The sequence below is a fragment of the Sinocyclocheilus anshuiensis genome, unplaced genomic scaffold (assembly GCF_001515605.1).
Source record: "Sinocyclocheilus anshuiensis isolate Anshui unplaced genomic scaffold, SAMN03320099.WGS_v1.1 scaffold617, whole genome shotgun sequence".
In the NCBI taxonomy this organism is placed as follows: domain Eukaryota; kingdom Metazoa; phylum Chordata; class Actinopteri; order Cypriniformes; family Cyprinidae; genus Sinocyclocheilus; species Sinocyclocheilus anshuiensis.
In genome coordinates this window covers 28,071-50,449 of record NW_015539890.1, presented here as the reverse complement: position 1 = coordinate 50,449, position 22,379 = coordinate 28,071, and the positions used below count along the sequence as shown (strand labels likewise).

The 22,379-nt window shown below is 37.2% G+C and overlaps 3 protein-coding genes and 1 pseudogene across 4 annotated transcripts in view; 2 read left to right on the top strand and 2 right to left on the bottom strand.

Moving 5' to 3' along the window:
• LOC107685749 (tetratricopeptide repeat protein 13) overlaps positions 1 to 3,176 on the top strand; it is a 25,480-nt gene extending 22,304 nt beyond the window's left edge. For both annotated transcript variants that reach the window (XM_016482451.1, XM_016482449.1), the window contains exons 21-23: positions 2,457 to 2,535; positions 2,621 to 2,700; positions 2,807 to 3,176. In XM_016482451.1, coding sequence (XP_016337937.1) covers positions 2,457 to 2,535; positions 2,621 to 2,700; positions 2,807 to 2,921 — 274 coding nt within the window. In that variant the 3' untranslated portion in view covers positions 2,922 to 3,176. The remainder of the gene's footprint in view (positions 1 to 2,456; positions 2,536 to 2,620; positions 2,701 to 2,806) is intronic.
• A 1,370-nt stretch (positions 3,177 to 4,546) lies between these two features.
• Positions 4,547 to 10,684, top strand: LOC107685787 (uncharacterized; annotated as a pseudogene).
• A 3,342-nt stretch (positions 10,685 to 14,026) lies between these two features.
• Positions 14,027 to 19,265, bottom strand: LOC107685786 (C-type lectin domain family 11 member A-like). The gene is made up of 4 exons (XM_016482504.1): positions 18,793 to 19,265; positions 17,731 to 17,842; positions 17,133 to 17,324; positions 14,027 to 14,675 (listed from the first exon to the last, which is right to left on the bottom strand). The coding sequence occupies exons 1-4, from the start codon at positions 18,901 to 18,903 to the stop codon at positions 14,278 to 14,280; spliced, it is 813 nt and encodes a 270-aa protein (XP_016337990.1). The 5' UTR covers positions 18,904 to 19,265; the 3' UTR covers positions 14,027 to 14,277.
• An 863-nt stretch (positions 19,266 to 20,128) lies between these two features.
• LOC107685748 (uncharacterized protein C1orf198 homolog) overlaps positions 20,129 to 22,379 on the bottom strand; it is a 9,153-nt gene continuing 6,902 nt past the window's right edge. The window contains exon 4 of the mRNA XM_016482448.1: positions 20,129 to 21,565. Within this exon, the coding sequence (XP_016337934.1) occupies positions 21,509 to 21,565 (57 nt within the window). The 3' untranslated portion in view covers positions 20,129 to 21,508. The remainder of the gene's footprint in view (positions 21,566 to 22,379) is intronic.

The window sequence follows — 22,379 nt, the reverse complement described above, 5'->3', positions numbered from 1 at the left end:
CAAGCGAGTATTAACTACGGCTACTCACAAATCAGGCAACCAACTGGACCTTATTTACACGACACTGCTCCACTGATCATGTGCTCGTTACTCCACTGAACACCTCGGATCACTTCCTCCTCACTCTTAACCTCAACATGGTTCCTGACACAACACATACCCCTACACATGTCACTTTTCGACGTAACCTATGTTCTCTCTCACCCTCCCGGCTATCTGCTATGGTTTCATCTTCACTTCCTCCCCCTGAACAGTTATCTCTTGATGTTAACAGTGCTACTGATACTTTCTGCTCCACTCTTACGTCTTGTTTAGACACTGTCTGCCCCTTTTCTTCCAGGCCAGCCCGTACCACCCCTTTTGCCCCTTGGCTGTCTGATGTTCTCCGTGAACATCGTTCTAAGCACAGGGCTGCTGAAAGGGTGTGGCGAAAATAAAAAAATCCTACTAACCTTAATATGTATCAGTCACTCCTCTCTTCCTTCTCTGCTAATGTCTCCACTGCTAAAAGGACATACTATCATAACAAAATTAACTATTCGTCTAACTCTCGCATTCTCTTTAAAACATTTTCCTCGCTCCTTTGTCATCCTCCTCCCCCTCCTTCATCAACTCTAACAGCTGACGACTGTGCCACGTTCATCATTAATAAAATTAAAACCATCAGTGCACAATTTTCCACACCACAATCTGTCAAGCAAATCTTACCAGCAAACATACACTCGTTGCAATGCTCTCTTGGCAGGTCTTCCAGCCATTTCTATCAAACCTCTACAATTAATCCAAAATGCCGCTGCAAGATTAATCTTTAATGAGCCGAAAAGAATGCACGTCACACCTCTGTTTATCAATTTGCACTGGCTACCAGTAGCTGCTCGCATAAAATTCAAGGCATTAATGTTTGCCTACAAAACCACCACTGGCTCTGCACCCCTTTACCTAAATTCATTACTTCAGACTTATGTGCCCTCTAGAAGCTTGCGTTCTGCAAGCGAATGTCGGTTTATTGTGTCATCCCAAAGAGGCACAAAATCACTTTCACAGACTTATAAATTTAATGTTCCCTCCTGGTGGAATGACCTGCCTAACTCAATCCGAGCAGCTGAGTCCTTAGCCATCTTCAAGAATCGGCTAAAAGCACATCTCTTCCATCTTTTTTTTGACCCTCTAACTCTAGCGCTCTCTATTCTAATTATATTCTTAAAATAAAAAATTAAAAAAAACTTGTCCCTTTTAGACTTGCACTCTTCATTTACTGCTTCTTTTCTTAACAGAACTAAACTTTTCTTAAAAAAAACAGTATCTTTTCTAATCCTTTTGTATTCTATCTGTTTTCTTTTTTATTTATTATACAATTAACAAAAGCAAAAAAAGGCCTCTAACACTAGCTTGCTCTATTCTTTTCTACTCTATCGGTTTTCTTTTTATTTATTATATAATTAAAAGAAAACCTTGCTACGTGTACTGCGTTAAGCTGAGACTTGTTATAGCACTTGCATATCATTGCTGTTTTGTTGATTTTGATTGCTTCCATTGTCCTCATTTGTAAGTCGCTTTGGATAAAAGCTTCTGCTAAATGACTTAATGTAATTTAATTTTGGTGATTATCACATACGTAAACAACATATGCAACGTATGTATGCCGATACACTGTTTATGTTGTTTACGTTTTGATTTGAATGTAAACAACGTATCGGCGTACATATGTTGCATACGTTGTTTACGTATGTGATAATCTCCAAAATGGCGCTATTGGGTGACGTGGAGGAGACGAATTGTTGAATAAAGTCGTTGTTTTTGTTTTCTTTGCATACAAAAAGTATTTTCGAAGCTTCGTAAAATTACGGTTGAACCCCTGATGTCACATGGATTATTTTAACGATGTCCTTACTATGTTTCTGGACCTTGATCGTGTAAGGACCCTTGCTGTCTCTGGGAGGGTCAGAGAGCTCTCAGAATTAATCAAAAATATCTTAATTTGTGTTCCGAAGATGAACGAAAGTCTTACGGTTTAGAACAACATGAGGGTGAGTAATTAATGACAGAATTTTCATTTTTGGGTGAACTACCCCTTTAAGTGGAAAGTTTCGAACCATATTATTCATTTAAAGAACTGTTGGCCAGTTAATTGGTTATTGGCCTTTCCCACCTTAGTTATTAGTATCTGTAAAATCTACTGTCGTTGATTTTTCATTTTAAAAATACTGTTTAAACAAGTATTTCAAAATGCATGAATTTATAATTTGGTTGTTTTGAACTATATTTTTAAAAAGTGAATTAAATAATTGCACATTTGTCTTTTTTAACACTCCTATTAAGATTTACGCATATTAATAGTCAGTTTCTTGAACATACGGATTAAGCAACACTAAGTTTGCAGTGACGGCAGATTTTTTTATTAAACCGTGTTTAATTTGTGTTTCTTGAGCTTTTTTAAATCGCTGTTATTCTTTCAGTGTTGTGGCGTACTCTGTGGTCATGGGAGCTCTGATGGCCAGCGGGAAAGAGGTGCTGGGCCGAATCCCATCCGGAAAGGTAACGACATCAATGATTTAACGAGACACATGACACTTTATAAGTGTCTATTGTAATACTTTACTCTTTCTGGTTTGTCTACCAGCTGTTTGATTTCGAGGCCATGACTACAGCCAGCCCTGATCGCTTCAGCAAGACCGTCAAGAGTTGGATAAACTTAAAGAGGTACAACTTTAATGTATTGAGTCCTTGTTTTGAGTCCTAGGCAAGCATCCCATGAATGCTCATATTGGAAAACCACTAACACTTTCTTCTTTCTCTCTGTAACTAGTTTGCCGAGTTGGTACCAGAACCTTCCATCGGTTTCAGAGACGTTCCAGTTAACGAGGACCATGATTGAAGTTCTTAACACAGACTCGTCTTCGCACTGTCCCAAGAAATCCTGATCTTGAAATACCATCAAGATATTCAAAACACAAAGGGCCGTCTCTACTCAGGGCATCTTTGCTCACAGTCCTCACTTTTACATGGTTTTTACATATCGAATATCAGAACAAATTCTCTTTGATTTTAGCTTTTATATTTCCACAAATATGGAGAAGAGAGTTGACTCTTTATTTAAATTTTAAATTAAATGTAAATTTGGGTTGCACTTTATTATGTCACTAAAGTTCAGCAATTGCAAGCATAATCTGAGTTGGGGGAAAAAACAGCGGAAAATGTAGCGGAATATAATTGAAAATCTTTATTAAGTTATTATTCATCAGTTGCTTTTCATGGACCTTTTTGGTTTTAGAATCAAATCGGTGACTTGTTGCGGAGATGTCCTTTGAAGAGTTTATTAAGCAGTATTCTTCAGCTCCGAGTTCCTTTCTGAATACTTGAACACAGTGGGGAAATATGTTTGCAAATGTTTTTGTTTGTTTGAAAGAGAAGTTGTTAATATTGCCATGTTCACTGTCCACACTGGCTTCTTTATAATTTTTGTTGTGTCTATTTAATGGCTCAACTGAATATTGTGCGCTCAGATTCTGGAGGTGTTCATGAGACCTTAAACACTGGGAACAGTTGCGCCTCAATCTATAGTTGACTTAAAGCAAAAAAAGTCTTATATTTCATTAATCTTATACATCTTTGATTTTATTTGATCTTCTTAAGGGTCCATTTTAAGTAGATTTTCAGTTTTCTTCTTCATGTCATGGTTGGTGCTTTTTGGCAAAGACTTATTTCCTTTATTTTCCTGTGAAAAATAATTAAGAAAAACAGTGGCTATTTTCCATGAGGGAAAATAAAGGTGAGTTCTTTAACGCAGTGGTTCCCAACCCTGGTCCTGGAGGCACCCCAACACTGCACGTTTTGCATGTATCCTTAATCAAACACACCTGATTCAGGTCATCAGCTCATTAGTAGAGACTCCAAGACCTGAAATTGGTGTGTCAGAGATAAGAGACATGCAAAATGAGCAGTGTTGGGGTGCCTCCAGGACCAGGGTTGGGAACCACTGCTTTAACGCACAAAAAACTTGAAAGTGGAAAATCTGTGGAGCAGCCACAGTCAATAAAAGCAGTTGAATGAAACCACTGTTGTTTTATTTTAATCCCCTTTTGATCTCCTTTTTTGTGTACCAAAAATAAAAAATATAGAAATGCATTTATTATTATTTATTTGTTTATTCTATATATTTTCACTTTACTATGTTTACTGAACAGCATAGACAAGCATACACAATCCAGTATGCAGTACTTCAGTGAGCCACTAGATGACGTCCCGGAAGCTGTCACTTACTGGTCAGATGTAACGAGTCAAAGTAACCTTTTTTATTATTTAAATTAGTCACTGTGTATTTTCAATTCAATTTCTATTCAAGTTTCTAACTGTCATTATTCAGAAGTGAATTAATATTGCCCAAACGTGCTGCTGCGGAAAAAGCTGAGGTGATGACACGTGGTGCCTGTTACTTTTCTCAGCGCATTTGAGGCTTAACCAATCACCGTTTAGTTTCCGTAATCGCCAGCTCATCTGGTCTGCTGGTGACAGGTGGTCAGTGCAGTGTGAGTAGCTCACTGTAAGCTCAGCGATCAGCATGGCTACTGAAGTGGGCCAAGACACACTCATAGAGGCTTTGAAAGAACTTGACGGATTTGGTACAAAATCTTTAGAAAATGTAGGAAAGGACGTCGCCAAAGGTATCCTAAACAATCTGAGATTTTACCTCTTGTTGGTGCTCAAATGTATGTGTTATGTATTTATGTATGTAGGGTTCAAAATACGAGTGTATGAAAAATGTTTCTGTTTTGCATTTACTGCTTTTGTTTAGGTGGTTCTTTGCAAGAAATTGTCGATAAGAAAATGCGTCCTTTATTTGGTCTGATGTCAGCTGGTGCCAAGTTCTTTAACAGGTGTGTATATTTATCTTTAAAGGATTAGTTCACCCAAAAATGAAAATTCTGTCATTAATTACTCACCCTCATGTCGGTTCAAACCCGTACGACCTTTGTTTATCCTCGGAACACAAATTAAGATATTTCTGATGGAATCTGAGAGCTGTCTGACCCTGCATAGACAGCAACGCAACTGAAATGTTCCCAGGTCCAGAAACGCAGCAAGGAGATCGGTAAAATAACCATGTGACATCAGTGGTTTAACCATAATTTTACGAAAGCTTTTCTTTTGCGCACAGAAAGTATTCTCGTAGCTTCGTATAATTGCGGATGAACCACTGATGTCACATGGTTATTTTACCGATCTCCTTGCTACGTTTCTGGGCTTGGGAACATTTCAGTTGCGTTGCTGTCTATGCAGGGTCAGACAGCTCTCAGATTCCATCAGAAATATCTTAATTTGTGTTATGAAGATGAACGAAGGTCTTACGGGTTTGGAACGACGTGAGGGTGAGTAATTAATGACAGAATTTTCATTTTTGAGTGAACTAACCCTTTAAACATTGCAATGGTGCGTATTTGAATAATTTTGTTGTACTGCAAAATGATAAACATTCCATGATATGGATATGTTTTCTTTCAGTCTGGGTGTGAAAAACCAAAAGGAAGCATAAAATTTATGGGAACAGTTTTTTCAGTGAGTATGGAACTATTCTTTGGAATAGCTGATTGAAGTTGGTTGTGGCATTCAGTGGTCTAATATTTTGCATAATAAACTGTTTGAATGATGTCGTACCAGGCAAAAATGTAATTTTTTATTTGGTAAGTAGCAATGTAATAAACAGTCACATATGTAAATAATGTATAGTCAGTTGGTAATTATTAAAAAATCCACATTTTTGCCTGTACTTTATCCATAACATACTGAATACCAAATGTGATGTTAGTATATTGATGATAATACTGTTATTTGATTCCCAATTTAACAGAAACACTGATGTTTGAGATAATGTTGAAGGCTTACTACAACTGGAAGTAAGCAATATAATTTTTTTTAATTTTTCATGTGACTGCTATGAAGCCCCTAACAGGACATGAGCATGGTATTTAAAAAAAAAAAAATAGATGAGAGAAAATTATATTACAATTATTTTGCATTCTCTCACAAAATTCTGTTGCATTCCCACAAGAAACTTAGCAATTTTTTAATGGAAATAATATGAGTTGGGACTTGGGAAGAAAAACTGTATTTCAGTGCTTTTGCGAGAGAATGGAAAATTTCTTGGGAGGAACGCAAAACAGTTAAATTATATTTTTTCCTGTTATCTCATATTTTTTCAATCACCATGTCGCCTTAGAGGCTCCACAGATTGCTTGTTTTCAAATATGTTTTTATGTTAGTAGGTAATATATGAAGTGTGTTTGAGTAGTTTAGTGTGCTGAATGGAGGTTTGTTTGATTGACAGGTGGAGTGGGATAGTTTTTTGAGACGTCTGGATGTTCAGATGCAAATGAGCGACACAGTTCTTTCCCTGTGTCCTGCAGCCCAGACGCTCAGCTCAGATACACAGTTTATACACGTCCAGACTAAAGAGTGAGATAAACACATAATACCATTACTATCCATATTCAGTGCAAGCCACAATCCAGAACTGCTGACAGAGTATGTCTGTTGAAACAAAATGAAGGCCTGCAGTTGCAACAGTTTATCACTCTCTACATTATGACTGTGATTACATCAGTGTCTCACTTATCGCGTTATACCGTATATTCAAAGTCTATAAGATGTTTTTACATGTTTAGAGGTTTACAGTTGTTTTGCCGGTTTTGGATAGTAGCTTAAAATCAGTTTCTAGCATGTCGTGCTTTGTGAGAGTGATTGTTTTGTTACCTGGTTGAAATTTAACCATGCATTTTTTTTTGTAATGGACAACCCATAGGTTATAGCTGTAATAAAACGTATCTCTATATACAGTTAATGTTCATTGTTTTGTAAATTGAAATTCCAGTTAAGTTTTTGAACGAGGCAACAAATTGAAATTTAGAAGAAATAATATTACAGGGTATTTAATGCAATATTTCTAGAAATGTTGAAAATAATATAATGTATGTATACTGTATATATAATATAATGTATGTATGTTTATTTGAATTGCACTAAATTCCTCTTCTTGTAATTCCAATTCAAATTCAATGTAATATCCTGTGGATTGTGGCTATTTCAGTTCAAATTCCAGCTCACAAATTGATATGACATGTGTGAACTGCAGCGTACATTGTGGTTGTCTTGTGCTCCTGTAGGAATGTGTCTCTGGGTCAGTACTTGGGGAAGGGAGAGAATCTCCTCCTTGTGTTGCTCCGGTGTTTTGGATGACAGCCATGACGAGACCACCTGACTGAGCTGAAGAACAGCAAGGTAAGACAACCTGCCATTAAAGGAGATGAAAACTAAAGTCAGAGCAGACCTCAGCCATTTCTGATTCTGGACAGTTGCTTGGAAAATATCTTTCGAGAACTTGTTGACTTGGCAAGGCAAAATGTTGTGCTGCTTTTTTTGTAGCAAATGTTCCAAAGTCAGCATCGCTGTGTTCTTTGAATCATCAACACTTTCTGTTTCTGCCTCTTTCTCATACAGAAGCTTCTGGAAGACAGGCTATGAATTTGACATGCTGTTGGATGCAGAGAGAGCGGTGAGGACTATTGACTGTGCAAAAACATAATTAGCCCTGCTTTGCTTAATCCTAAGGTTATGGAAGCTTGTTTCAGCTACTGAATAGTAGTTTACATCTCACAATTCCGACTTTTTCTTTTAGAATTGTATGATATAAACTTGCAATTACATGTTTTTTTCTCAAAACTGCGAGTTTATATCTCACAATTCTAACTTTTTCACATGCAATTGCAAGTTATAGAGTCAGAATTCTGAGATATAAACTTGCAATTTTAAGAAAATAGGCCGTCTTTTTCTTAGAATTGGACTCGCAAAAATTGCAAATTGCGCAAAAATGTCAGAATTGCGAGAAAAGTTTAAAAAGAGTTTAAATGGCAATCCTAACTTTTTCACATGCAATTGCAAGTTATAAAGTCAGAATTCTGAGATATAAACTTGCAATTTTAAGAAAATAGACAGTCTTTTTCTCAGAATTGGACTCGCAAAAATTGCAAATTGCGAAAAAATGTCAGAATTGCGAGAAAAGTTTAAAAAGAGTTTAAATGGCAATCCTAACTTTTTCACATGCAATTGCAAGTTATAAAGTCAGAATTCTGAGATATATAAACTTGCAATTTTAAGAAAATAGACTGTTTTTTTCTCAGAATTGGACTCGCAAAAATGGCAAATTACGAAAAAATGTCAGAATTGCGAGAAAAGTTTAAAAAGAGTTTAAATGGCAATTCTGACTTTATTTCTCGCAATTGCGCATTTATATCACACAATTCTAAGAAAAAAGTCAGAATTGTGAGTTTATATCTTGCAGTTATGACTGTATAACTCACAATTGCGAGTTTACATCTCTCAGTTTTGAGAAAAAAGTCAGAATTGTGAAATAAGAAGTCGCATTAACTCTTTATTTTACTTGATTTGTTTATTTTTTTTTATTCATTTGAAGAAATGGTCTTCCATATAAGGTCATTAATGTTAATGGCTTAAAGTATTCTCTTATTAAGCATTTAAGACATTTTTCCTCAGTATAAAATATAAATGTAATTATCTTGCTGGTATGTCTTATTTTGTTCATAATTGTCTGAATTATGTTGCAATTGAGCCCCACATGACATGCAATCAATCAATCAATCAGTCAAAAAATTATTAATAACCACAATTTATTATTTTTTCCACAAATAACTAAAACGAGGGAACAAATTAATGTCAAATTAATAAGACTCCATATACTTGACCGTGACAGTAGTTTAATACTGATCATATGTGTAGATGTGTGCTGATTGGTCTGTTTATGACGGGTCACAGGTGTATCAAGTGTTCGGTCTGGGTTCATCTGTCAGCAAGGTGATGAAGTTTAAGTTAATGCTCCACTACTCTGAAATTCTGGTGATGAACCGACAGTTACCCGATGTGCCACCTCAGTTCCTCGAAGATCTCTTTCAGGTGACACTCCATTATCCTTATTCCAAATATCACACACAGAACAAAGGAATAAAACTCTGACTTGGGAAATGAGTTGCATTTCTTTCCATGAGTTTGTTATTACCCAGATTTTCTGGCATAAGGGCAGTAAAAAGAAGAATGTCAGACTGCATATAGGGCCAGTTACACAATGATAGCATCATAAATTTCACTTCTTCAGCTCAGATCACCCAACAAAACTGTATTTTGCAGGCTTGTTCTAGTTATGCAGTAGAATTGAGACATATTAATGTATCTTTCCACAAATAGGATATACTTTGTTGTCCGATTTTGGCCCAAAGGTGTTTACCTTCTCACCTGTGTCAAATAAATATTCAATTCATTGTTTTAAAAAGCTGTTTTTAATTATTAAATCTTAACTAACAAAAACATAAGTGTCCTACTGCCTGCTACTGTATGATTTTACCCTGTTAAAAAAATATTACATTCTTTAAAATTGTGACACCTAAGAAATAACATCATTTGAACCCTTTCTACAGCATGGCCAAGACAAGTAGCTAGGTAAATAATTCTGATATAGTTTCTTTACATTTTGTCTATTTAACATTTATTGCCAGAAAATGTATTCACATAAATCAGGGCTTAAACTGCATTTAGATAAAAAAGAAAAAGAAAAAACATTATGATCTAAGCTGCATTAAATCTTAAATGCATTAAATAATGCATTTAATCTCAAAGGTTGCAGAAATTATAAAGCTCGTGTAAAATCAATAGAAAGAAAAAACAGCTGATATAGTACTTCGTTTGACATCCTGAGGTAAACCATCAGGATTTCCTGAATGACGATTTGTTGAATGAGGAGAAAAATGGTTTTAAGAGATTCATGCTATTTGTGGAATGTGCCAAATCCATAAAAACAAACTCCAAACATTGCATAATACTCAGTGATAGAATAAACATTTGTCTCCCTGTAGTCTAGGACTCTTGAAAATGGATTAAAAGCCCTCTCCCTCTGTCTCTCTCAGATGGGTGGTGATTTTGTTCTGGACCAGGGTGGTAAAGTGATATTTTCCTACCGGTGTAAAAGCCCTGTGGACAGACCATCAGTTCCACAGATACTGGCTGCCGTCGCTGCTCATTCTTAGCATTCCTGGAGAAAAAGGTCTTTGATGTTTTGTCTTTCTAGTTTGTTAAACTGCTTGACTTGCTTCCTTGCCATCCTGATAAGAAGTTCCAGTTCCTGAAAAGTAATACTCGTTCATGTTTGTGCCAGACTTAGAATGTATTCTTCCATTTAGAATGATGGCCAAAATAATGTTCCAGGCCCTCAGTTTGGCATGGAGGAGGTCTGTTCATTTCCAGTGCAAATTTTGGCCTGAATGGGTGATTTTACTTATCTGTAAAATATAAAAATGGGAAGCTACTGTATTACTATGAGACTCATACTAAAGGGAACACAAAACAAATATAATTTCAGGGTATTTAGGACATTAACTCCATTAGTCTATGGTAAATAGTATGTGTAAAGACAAAGTCACTGACTTTAGGCCTTTAATGTGTTGCTTTAGGTTTGCTCCACAGATAGACAGCTCCCCCAGAGGTTGTATGGATGAAGATCTGACTCAAACTCATACACTTATGAAGTCATCTCTGATGGGCATTTACACCCTCTGGTCATCTGTTGAGTTATAGTAGCACTAGTCTCGCGTAGCCAGACCTTCAGACTGACAGCTGAAGGTCTGGAATCCATGGCAACTTTCATTGGCCAAGGCCCGCCCATGAGGCCGTTTGACCGACGTGTCAAACAACCAATCACAGTTCGTTTCGTTCAGCGTCACGTTTTGGGGCGTGGAAATGTCGACACAATAACAGACCGGTGTGTAAAACTCTCGGACGTATTTTAAAGATTTTATGCCGCGAACTTTCAATATTTCACATACTTTTGAAACTCCAGCGTTTAGTTGATCCTGATAAGCGCCCCTTCTTTCGTGAGGGGGTTTGGCGTCACGGCATCTTTGTTTCCAGACGGAACGTTAAAGAACGCGACACGCACGTCTCCTGGAAATCCTGTAGAATTCAACCAATCCGATGACGACTTCGACACTCCTGAAGTGTTTCCACTTTTGTGTCCCATATGCATCAGACGTTTAGCCAACGGTCCGTGGGCGTGAGACTATAGTAGCACAGACCTGTCTGACCTCTATATCACACATCAGTCTTGATTAGATGAAATGAGATTATTAAATTAATTATTTTTTTTACATACGTTGTTACATACATTTTACAATTATTCAAGACATATGAAATGAAATAATCTATTAAGCTGTTTAACTATTTACTGTGAATGGTAAATGTTTAGAAAAAAATGAAATAAAATATATAACTGATTATAGGTTTGAATTTCTTTGATTATTGAAATCAACACTGAATAAAGAGCTGAATGTTGGCCAGAATGAGACTGGACTTTTGTCCACCATTCAGCATAGCTCAAGAGTTTTATTTCACTTTAAACCTGCTTCAATAGTTGCCAAGTGAAACAAATTCAACTTTGAAAACAAATACAGGGTTGAAACAACAAGCCATAATTCTAAAGAATTTTAGAACAATAAAGAACAAAAAGAAAACACATTTCTGTTACAGTTTTGAACACGCGTCTAAAACAGCACTAATGTAATGTCAGAACCAGGGCAAATGCAGACCACCCTTGGAATAATACAAACATTAAACATCAAAAAGATTAAATAATTTATTATATTTCAGTACGTTTTCATTTGTCCATGATCTTCAAACCTTTGTTATTACAAATGTTTCCAGTACTGGCTTTAAGATCCCATGAATATTGGAGTTTTGTGGCATTTATTAGCTTTAAAGCCATCTACTGTATAGGATGTTGTATTTTTTGTAAAGTTTGTTAACTTTTAGCAGATATACGCTTTTTAAAATATACAGTATTTCTCTTCTCTACGCCCTACAATATATGATCCAGAGGAGAATCCTATCCCCCTTCCTCAAAGCCTGTTTAAATGTGCTATCTTGAGCTAGGAGACTAACTAATTTGCTTGCTAACTGAAAATACTAAGAAAGAGACATTTTTAATTTGACCATTTTTTAGCTTCAGTAATATAACATGATACATGTATGTAATATGTAATTCAAAAGGCATTAACATTTTCATGAATACAGGGTAAAAATATTTATAGTGCATATAATAATGCGCCTATATAATAGCGCATAAAATTTGTCTCAACCAATGGAATTGCTTTGGGATTTAAGGGGGACAGGAAGTTAAAGGATTAGTTCACTAACAGAATAAAAATTTCCTGATAATTTACTCACTCCCATGTCATCCAAGATGTTCACGCATTACGTAGTCAAGTTAGAAAGGTCACGTATGAAGTAGGCGGAAGTACCGACCCAGTGTTTATAAAGTGAACGCACAAAGACTAAATCAAACACCTTTTACAAAAAAAGGTAAAAGAACGATGTTGGACGATTTCGGAGTTGGAGGAGAAAATTTAGATGGAGTTCGGTACTACTTCGATACTGCCTACGTCACACACAAACTTTTCAACGTAACTACGTAATTCTTTGTGGACGCACATTGCAGAGCTAATGCAAGATGAGCATTTGTGGTTAAAAAGTATATACATTTTTATTTTTTTATTGTTTGTTTTGCTAGATAAGCGCTTCGATTGTTTTGCTAGATAAGACCCTTATTCCTCGACTGGAATCATGTAGAGCAGTGGTTCTCAAACTTTTTACAGCTGCGTACCCCCTCTCTTCCACTTAGACCGCAGTCACACATTTTCTATTAAAGGACAATATTTGCCCCCTTAAACTGATTTACAGGTGCATTTTTTACCTTTATAGAGGCTGCGTACCCCCTCTCTTCCACTTAGACCGCAGTCACACCTTTTCTATTAAAGGACAATATTTGCCCCCTTAAACTGATTTACAGGTGCATTTTTTACCTTTATAGAGGCAAATATTTTCTATTCTTATTAATTGAATGTCATGTTTTATGTCATATTCTTAACATTCCATTAAGTGTATTATTAATTAAGTGCAAATCAAAGTGATATTGTAGATTTAAAAATAAAACCAATAGGTGGCGGCAAGTCGCTGTCTTAATGAGCCAGGCGTCGCGTCATTCATTAATTCATTCAGCAACTAAGCAAAATGCTGTAGTTATGAATGGGTTTAATCACTGACTCTCCAGATCATTCAAAGCTGCAGATTCGTTCACTAATGAAACACCGCTGTATGTTGCTTGGAGACGCACACCAGATGATACGGATTTCGTTGGAACTATTATTTCGTTGCAAAATAGAACAAACATGACAATATTCTGTTTAAAATGTAGGCTACATTTAAAATGTAAAATGTTCACTTAATATTACCTTTTTTTTGTTGAACTGTTGTAAAAATTAACGGCACATTTGCCATTGTTTGGATATTCAGGGAAATTTGCATTCTTGCTCGTATCTTAAACATGAAAACAATAACACGCACAGAGTGTGTCTGTATCGAAGAGAGTTTAAATCGATCTCAGTTCGTGTCAATATTTGCTCTTCATGCTATTAAGTGAAGATCTACTTTAAAGATACATTGACCAGCAGCGTGATTTGCTAAATCAGCATATTCAGCGGGCATCCTATCACATGCACACTGCTTGTGTGGATGCAGTCAGTTTTGACCGCAAAAGATGAGGTAAGCTGATTGGATATCATGAATTTGACCGTTTACGGCACTCCCATTTTCCTGTTTTTTACATTAGAAGCGGCATTTTGCTTGTCAGAAATGCATGTTCGGTTTTAATGTTACTTTAAGTTGGGGTAGAATTAAATGAATGCCAAAACTCAGAATTTTGTTCGCGTACCCCCCTCCATCATCTCACATACTCCCGTTTGAGAACCACTGATGTAGAGCCCTTTGAAGCTGCACTGAAACTGCAATTTGGACCTTCAACCTATTGGCTCCCACTGAAGTCCACTATATGGAGAAAAATCCTGTAATGTTTTCCTCAAAATCCTTAATTTCTATTCGACTGAAGAAAGAAAGACATGAACATCTTGGATGACATGGGGTGAGTAAATTATCAGGAAATGTTTATTCTGGAAGTTAACTAATCCTTTATAGATTCCTGCTCCCACTTCCTGTTTCAATAGGAAAAATGTTAACAGGAAAGAAAATTGCATTTATCAAACCATTTCATGGGATCATTAAATTCACTGGCCCTAATTTTACCTGTGCAACAACTGTTTATAAAACAGTTAATAGCTGCTCTTGATATTTAAAAAAAATCTTAATTAGAAGCCATTTAGGAAAGTATCAAAGTCAAACATCAAACTCGCACAGATAATACATGCGTCTTTCACAGTAGGTGTCCCACCAGTCTCCGTCATCTGAAGACATGGCTACACAGTTCTCTTGTTTCCCACCATCTGGCTGGCTTGACAGGAAGTGCTTCCTCCACTGGAAGTAAGTGACACGAGTTGTGTCCTCAAATAGGTAGAGGCCTTCAGAACGCTCGTCATTGATCCCAAGCCACACAGGCCAGTTTCCGTGGAATACTGATTTCACATATTCAGCCAAAGCTTCCTGCTCCTTGCGATCTCGTGGCATAGCCATGCGTCCTCCCCGCTCCTGACACTTCTTGGATGCATCTGCGTAGGTCTCATACATGCGGTATGCCAGGAAGCATTTGTAACCCATTTTACGGCCTTTCTGGCAGCCTGGAACCACAAAATCATTTTCATCATATTTTAATAAAATACAGAATACAAAAGTTCATGAGTGTCGAGGAGAGTATTTTGCTGTCATCTTAACAAGATTTGCCCAAGTAGTACATATTCCTGGACCAACAACCTTTCCGGTCCTGGAACATTACTATTAAACTGTCCAATTTTAGTGTTAAGTTTCTTTAGACATTAGGTCCTAATCAAAAAATCAAAACCAGCAAACACAGCATGTGTGATTTTCCTATATAACTTTCAGATCTCAAAACACTACTAGAGTTTAGGTAACTGTAAAATTTGACAACTAGGTGTAGCTTTGGGAATAATGTTTAGGGTAGGAAATTGGAGTTAGGTCTGAAGGTTAGAGGGTGTTGGGAATAAAGGACAGAAATTAGAAATGGAGATTAAGGGTCAAGATTTGAACTAGAGGTTGGAGGACTAGAAGGATCAGAGGTAACACTGCAGGGTTAGGATTGGGTTAGGTCAGGGGTGTCTAGTCCTGTTCCTGGTGAGCCACCTTCCAGCAGAGTTTAGCTCTAGCCCTTACTAAACACACCTGAACCAGCCAGCCAAGGTCTACAGGATCAATACAAACGTCCAGGCAAGTGTGCTTGAACAAAACTCTGCAGAAAAGTGACCCTCCAGGAGCAGGATTAGACCCCTTGTTAGGTCAAATGTTGGGGGCTGGAGGGATCAACGGCAGGGGTAAGGCCCCAGTATACTCACAGCAAAGATCTTTGCTGTTCTTTGCTTAGGGTTAAAAATACATTTTAAAAGAAGTTTCAAATACCTTTGCAGCGGTATAATGTTAACATGAGCAAATGTTACATCCCTACTCTTTTTCGAAGGACATCCTGGGATTTTTAATGACCACAGAGTGTCAGGATCTCGGTTTAACGTCTCATCCGAAAGACGGTGTTTATCAGCCAGAGCAAACCCGAGAGCAACATCACGTTTTGGCCTCATTTTGTTTGAAATGACGTCGCACCAGTTCGTTCTTCGGTTTCGCTTAAAGTATTGTTGCCTAGAGGGGGTTAGAGTTCAGGCAGGGTTATGGTAAGAAATAGAACGTCAGAATTCAGATTGAAAGGGGTTGAAAGAGTAGGACTTGTGTAACATGAAGGGATGGAGGCCAGAATTTAGATTTGAAAGTTGCCGGTGAGGTTTAGGACTAGGAACTTAGCGCTAAGGTTAGGGCTGGTTTTAAGGGGTTGAGCTTCTCATTTACCAATGATTTTGCTCTGAATTTCGGGTAGGTTAGGGATTGGTTTGGATAGTCTTACCCTCATACGTCACTCCCATGGACCACCCACACCCGCTCTTTGACTGTATATATGGCACACTAAACTGGAAACACTTGTGTGAAGGCAAAAGTCTAATCTGAAAAGTCTCAAGTGAAATCTGGCTAATTTCTACAGGTTTACTAAGAGATTTGGTGTCCAACAGTTCACCAGGAAACAAAAGCTTTGTAAACAAGTACCGGGTGTAACCCCTTTGGTTCTACTCCCCCGGTTTTACTCCCCCGACTTGCTCCGAGAAGGATTTGAACTGGCGTTTCCAACAAGGACGCTAAAGACCGTAGCTTCTAGCATCAGACGATTGTGCACCTCTTAATATCAGCGGAATGAGGTTTACCTGCGCAGCTTTTACCAGCTGGCCTCCGTTACAAGGGACTACAGCAATGAGTGCTTCAACTAATTTCTGGATTTAAAAAAAAAAGTTTGTGAAGTTCACAGCTAAAAGTCATTTAAGTGTTTTGTTTGAGGCATTTTGAATTTAAAAGAGATGTGTTGACAATACCTATAGACATACCTATAGTTTACCTATAGCATACAAGAAAAGTTATATTTTTTCCGAGCTTGGTTGAACCTCTGGATTCTGTGTGATTTCATGTCATCAGTAGTGTGTCCTCTGAAATACCTCACTGAGAAGGAAATATCTGTGGCATACTCAGGTAAATATGTGACATTTAACATGCCCCTAAACATGACGTTGAACAAAACATAACTGTGATCGGTCACTTTTCAGATGACCTCTTCCTGACTAAGTGAGCAGTCGTTGGCCAATTTCAGTGGCTATAGAGCCCAAACCTTATGTCGTTTGGCAATGGTCTGGCTACATGAGACTAGGATTAGGGTTGGGATGGATTTATGACTATAACTTGACTACACATGACATTGTTCCAGGTCCAACAAAGGGTGTTGATCCCACTTGTTCTGCCTAATTATTTGCTGCCCAAATAACCTTATGTATTGGGTCATCGTGAACAAAAGGTTCAACTTGAGATACTGCCCTTGAAATAAACGTTCACCACCTTACTTTACATTTGGTAAGATCCTCAGTAATAAAAACATGGATTCTTTAAGCATAGCTAGATTTCCACTGTTGACTACAATGTCCTTTATAGCCCACAACTATGAGGCCAAAGGTAAAGACAGTAGATAACCCACTAACCCTCTAGTCGTCCGATCTCTTTGCGATTGTCCTTGCAGTAGGACGAGACTTGTTGAATGGCATCCTCAGTGTCGCCTAATCTATTCTCAAGTCGTGACATTCTTTCCAACAGTTGTGTAACTTTAATGTCCAATGTGTAATGTCCCACATTAAGCCTGTGGATAGCCTGATCCATCGCTGCCAGTCTAGACACTGCAAAAATGTATAAATAGACAAATGTGAATCAAGTCTTTCATTAGTCAGCTATGCTGCTGCATACCAGTGAATGAATAGAATATTAAGAAACTGTGTTGTGGAGGGGGAAGGGGTTGACAAGGTAGCTGATGATATAGAGTGTCTGGATTCTTGAGTAGCGTTTTTTTTTTTTAGATAGAATCTTGCTGAAGTTGCATTATGTAAATTACATACCCAGACTATTAAATATTACCATACAAAAAAGCCTTCATGTCATGCCAGGACAAACAACACCTGTTATTTGCAAGGCTGTTATTGCAATTAGAATATATGCAAATATACATTCCGTTGGATTGGTTTTGGCTTGTTTTTCTGGCTCTTCAGATGGAAGTGGGTAAGTGAAGCGAGTGTTTGGTTAACGCACGGATGTAGTTGTAAGTGCTCTCCATTTCAGAGACTGCAGTGGTGGGTTCAGGTTCTATGACGTCAGGAGTGTCCCCTCGCCCTCTAACCATCTCCTCATTGAACACTCTCACCTGTAGAATTAAACGACAGCAAAACCACCATCAAAACCAGATTTAAGGCTGGAATACACTACACAACTTCTGCCCATATTTTTGCCCCAATTTACACTGAAAGAGTCAACAGTAGTTGCCAAAATTCAGAGGCAGTCTGCAATTTTGGCCAGTCACAGATTTTGCAGAAAATTGCATAGTATATGATGACCACTTTTTTTTTTTTAGCTCAGACTATGAATCCATTCAGTGGCAGGATATACAAGAGATTTAATTCTTTGAGCCAATTGTAGAACAAATCATGTTTTCATTTTACATCGATTTCCTAGCAATGTTTCTGTGTGGGTTTGTTGTGTTCAGAGCAGTGTGTGACCCTTAGTCATAAAGTGTATGATGCCCAATTTTCCTCTGTAACCAACATAGCCAAATATGTGATGCCTAGTGGTTTGAAATCTGTTCAGATTAATAGTCGCATAGTTGAATCCAGCCTTTGCCTGATACAGAATACACATGCACAATCACACTGGAGGTCCTGGCCAGGCACTTCAAGTAATGTGATTGCTAATCGAGGATGTTTTGTAGCAACCAGAAGTGTATGCCCTTGACTTTTGCTCCCACTTAATAAATGCAGACGCATTTTGAACTAGCTTCATCATTCCAAAGCGGTACAGTAACCCCAAGTAGAAAACCATAGTGATGCAGCATCATGGTACAGTGAAGGCATCATATGGTAATACCCTGGTATTTTGATGTATGTTAAGGTGTTTACATTATACTCCAAAGCACTTCAAAGAATACCATTTTTTTAGCATCATGGTAGGTTTTTGAAGACACATTTTGTAAATTAAACTTACAAAATTGTTTCAATGGAACACATTAATTGTGTTTATATATCAAGTTATATTTAAAGAAAATGTCACCGTTAAACAGTAAATAGATAATTTCCCACAAAGTAAATCTAAAATCTTAACCTGAGACAGATCAGCTGTTGTGATGGCCGCTCTCGTGGTGTTCTCGCCAGAGTAACAGGAAGACAGAGCGCTGAAGCCCACTACAGCCGCCAGAATCACTGTTAGACTCATCTCCACTTCAAATCACTTCACTTCATAAATCCCTTTCTTCTGTTCAGCCAGCTCTCTGTCTTACTGCATATATTCACAACTCCGGATGTTCACTCAACAGCAACCTTCTCTCCTCCTTTCACATCGCTTTCAACTCTGTCTCGCTCTATCGTTCACCTCTATACAGCTGTTTTGTTTTAGCCTCCTCCCTCTCTGCAGCTGTCGGATACTTTTCCTCCTCCTTTCACCTTGTCTGAAAGATTCCTTTTTTCTTTCTTTCAGCTGCTTGTTCCTGAGTTTTATACCCAAACACTGGATTTTTTTTCCCCATTCCTCCCACTTCCATTCTTTGTGCTAACATGGCAGTTTTACTGACACAGCTCTTTCTCCCTCTTCCATAAACATTTAAATAGATCTTCATTTTCTTGTCCAAGACTCAGCTTTCTGTTTTTGTCCCTTGGGAACATGCTGTTCTGTAGAAGTCAATAGTGGCCGAATGACAGGAAAATGATGAACGTCTCATTACCAGCTGAGTTCTGTCTCCACACATGGAAGGAATTTGGACTTCTCGTCCTCTAAACAGGACACTTCTCTCTTTCTTGCTCACTTCCTCTGGAGGAGACTTTGGAAGGGAGTTAGAAGTAAGAATGGAGTTTTGCCCAAAAGAATCCAGTTCATTACATAAAGTCTAACTAAGCAAATCTCTCCCAGATGAATGTGTCTAGACATTATACGGTACAAGAAACAGATAAACAGCTTAGATGTCTACCTTTGACAAATAACAATTAGAAAAAACTCCAAAACCATGGATATCTACTGTTGTTAGACTGATCTAAATCCACCTATCAACTGAACTCCTTAAAAATAATTCAGATATAGCAAAAAAACAAAAAACCTTTGAACGGTTGAATGACCTCTTGGAAAACTACAGGACCACTTTCCAGTCAGAAATTAACAAGGCCTTTTTCAAAACATGTGGCGCAATAACGTCAATCCACCAAAATAAAAATTACTGCCTGGGGAAATAAACTCATATTAGGAGCATTTTGAAAATGCCACATATGTGACCATATCAACGCACATCCAACAGTTATATTTGACTAAAATAAATAACACTCCGGGCAGTGAACTGACAAAAGGCAGAAAACTGTCACGGGATTTATGAATAGAGCTCCATCTTTCTGTTTTCAATTAGTGCTACACTGCCCCCTACCAGGCAAGAGAAGAATGAGACAAACTACAAGAGTTAGTGTACTTCTTTTATTGTACTTATCTTCCATTACAGATATATGAATGCATAAATACTGGCTCCAGGCCACGCATTCGTATTCAACAAAAACATCTCGCAACAAAGCTCCAAAATTGATTTCTACCCTTGAACCCTAGTTAGCTTAGCCCTGAATCATACGACAGACAAGTACGTAAATGGAAATGTCGATTTCACACGTCCAAAATCAAGCAGTTTGTAAACATCAAACGCAAGCGAAGAGTGAGTTATATCTACGCGTTTACAGCTAGCTACCTGAACAATAGCACATTCAGTTTCAGTTAACTCTATCGCCCCCTTGAGTTCTGGAGTTTGTAATTGCCATAACACCCGTTTAATGTTGCAGCTACATTTGCGTACTTGCGTGGAGTATGTTTTTGGCCTAACAACGAATGGAGATTTTAACTATTGCTTTTTAAGTTATTAAGTCAACTCTGGTGTACTGGGCTACAGGAAAGAGACAAAGAAAGGAAGCATTCAGGAGAATGAGGAGAAAAGTCAATGATTCACTTCAAAGCATACAATGAAAGTAGCACGCATATAAAAGGTCTACAAAACAAGCAAGGTGCAAGTCATCTCCTCTAAAGCATGCTAGCGCTACGGTGTCTCATTTAGGTCCTTATCAATAAAAGTACAGTGAAGCATCTTAACACTAGTTTTGAGGTCTAGATAAATATAGATAAAAATGTATGGCAGTGACGGTGATGTAGCATTCACACTAGTAGTTTTAGTGTGGATCTGAGTTCTGGCTTGTTTGATTAATGCATCTTCCGAACTTCTGTAACCGAAAGAGGGGTTTGTTTTAATGTGAACCACAGTATGGTTCGTGGTTGATGTGAATGCAATCCAGAAGTGGGCTGGTACTGATTAAGTATATTGTGCCAGTTTGGTAGTCACATCAAACAAAAATTTTAAACATTGTTCAGCAACTTTAAGATTTCAAACTTCATTGCCTGGATACACAGGATAAACAGCTTTTGGTGGTTCTAATGTTGATGGTGAAAGAATTTTTGCAAACATACCACAGTTTAGAATAACAATAACAGTGGGAAAGCAGACCAACAGGGCCAGGAGAGTAGAGTCGATGGGTTCTGACTCAAGCAAATGTACCAAGTGTGAAAACAACATATGCTCTGTTTAAAATCCTATCTGATGTATCATAGCTCATGCATTCAGTAACTTCTAACCAGTGAGATGGAGTCAGACAGATTAAGATTTTACTACAATCATAGAGATATTGATGCACTCTAAAGAAACTACTGAAGCATTTGGATTTAAAAGGAAAGTGTTCGGTAGTTTTGGGTTTGTGGTGCTTGTAGGTCCTGTGATCTGGAATGGGTTCTTCAGGATATTCATGCGTTACCAGTTGTCCAAGAAGTCAAATCCAGTCTTCAGGATACTGCTGCTTGTGTTAAACTGAAAAAAGGAAATACAACCATTTATGTTGTTAGTGGTTAAAAGTTAGTAGAAAAAAATCAAGAGAAAATGTGGGTCAGTGACTTACAAGTGTAAGTAAAAATAAAAGAGTAAATGCATAAATTAAAATAAATAAATAAAATTAATAATTTAGATTATGTATATAATTTTGATTATAATTTAGATTGTTGGCATATATACATACATATATATACACATACATACAAATATATATATACATACACGCATATATATATATATATATATATACACACGCACTACCACTAGTTTGGGATCAGTAAGACTTGTAATGTTTTTAAAGAAGTCTCTTCTGCTCATCAAGGCTGCATTTATTTGACCAAAAATACAGAAAAAAACTAATCTTGCAAAAAGTTATCACAATATAAAATAATGGTTTCCATTTTAATATATTTTCAAATATAATTTTTTTTCTGTGATGCAAAGCTGAATTTCCATCAGCCATTACTCCAGTATAAAGTGTCACATGATCCTTTAGAAATCATTCTAATATGCGGATTTATTATTAGAATTATCAATGTTGGCAACAGTTGTGACTGGAGTAATGATGCTGAAAATTCAGCTTTGCATCACAGAAATAAATTATATTTTTAAAGTATATTAAAATAGAAACCATTATTTTAAATTGTAATAACATTTTGCAAGATTACGGTTTTTTTTCTGTATTTTTGTATTAAATAAATGCAGCCTTGATGAGCATACGAGACTTCTTTAAAAAAACATTACAAGTCTTACTGATCCCAAACTTTTGAGTGGTTGTGTATATATATATATA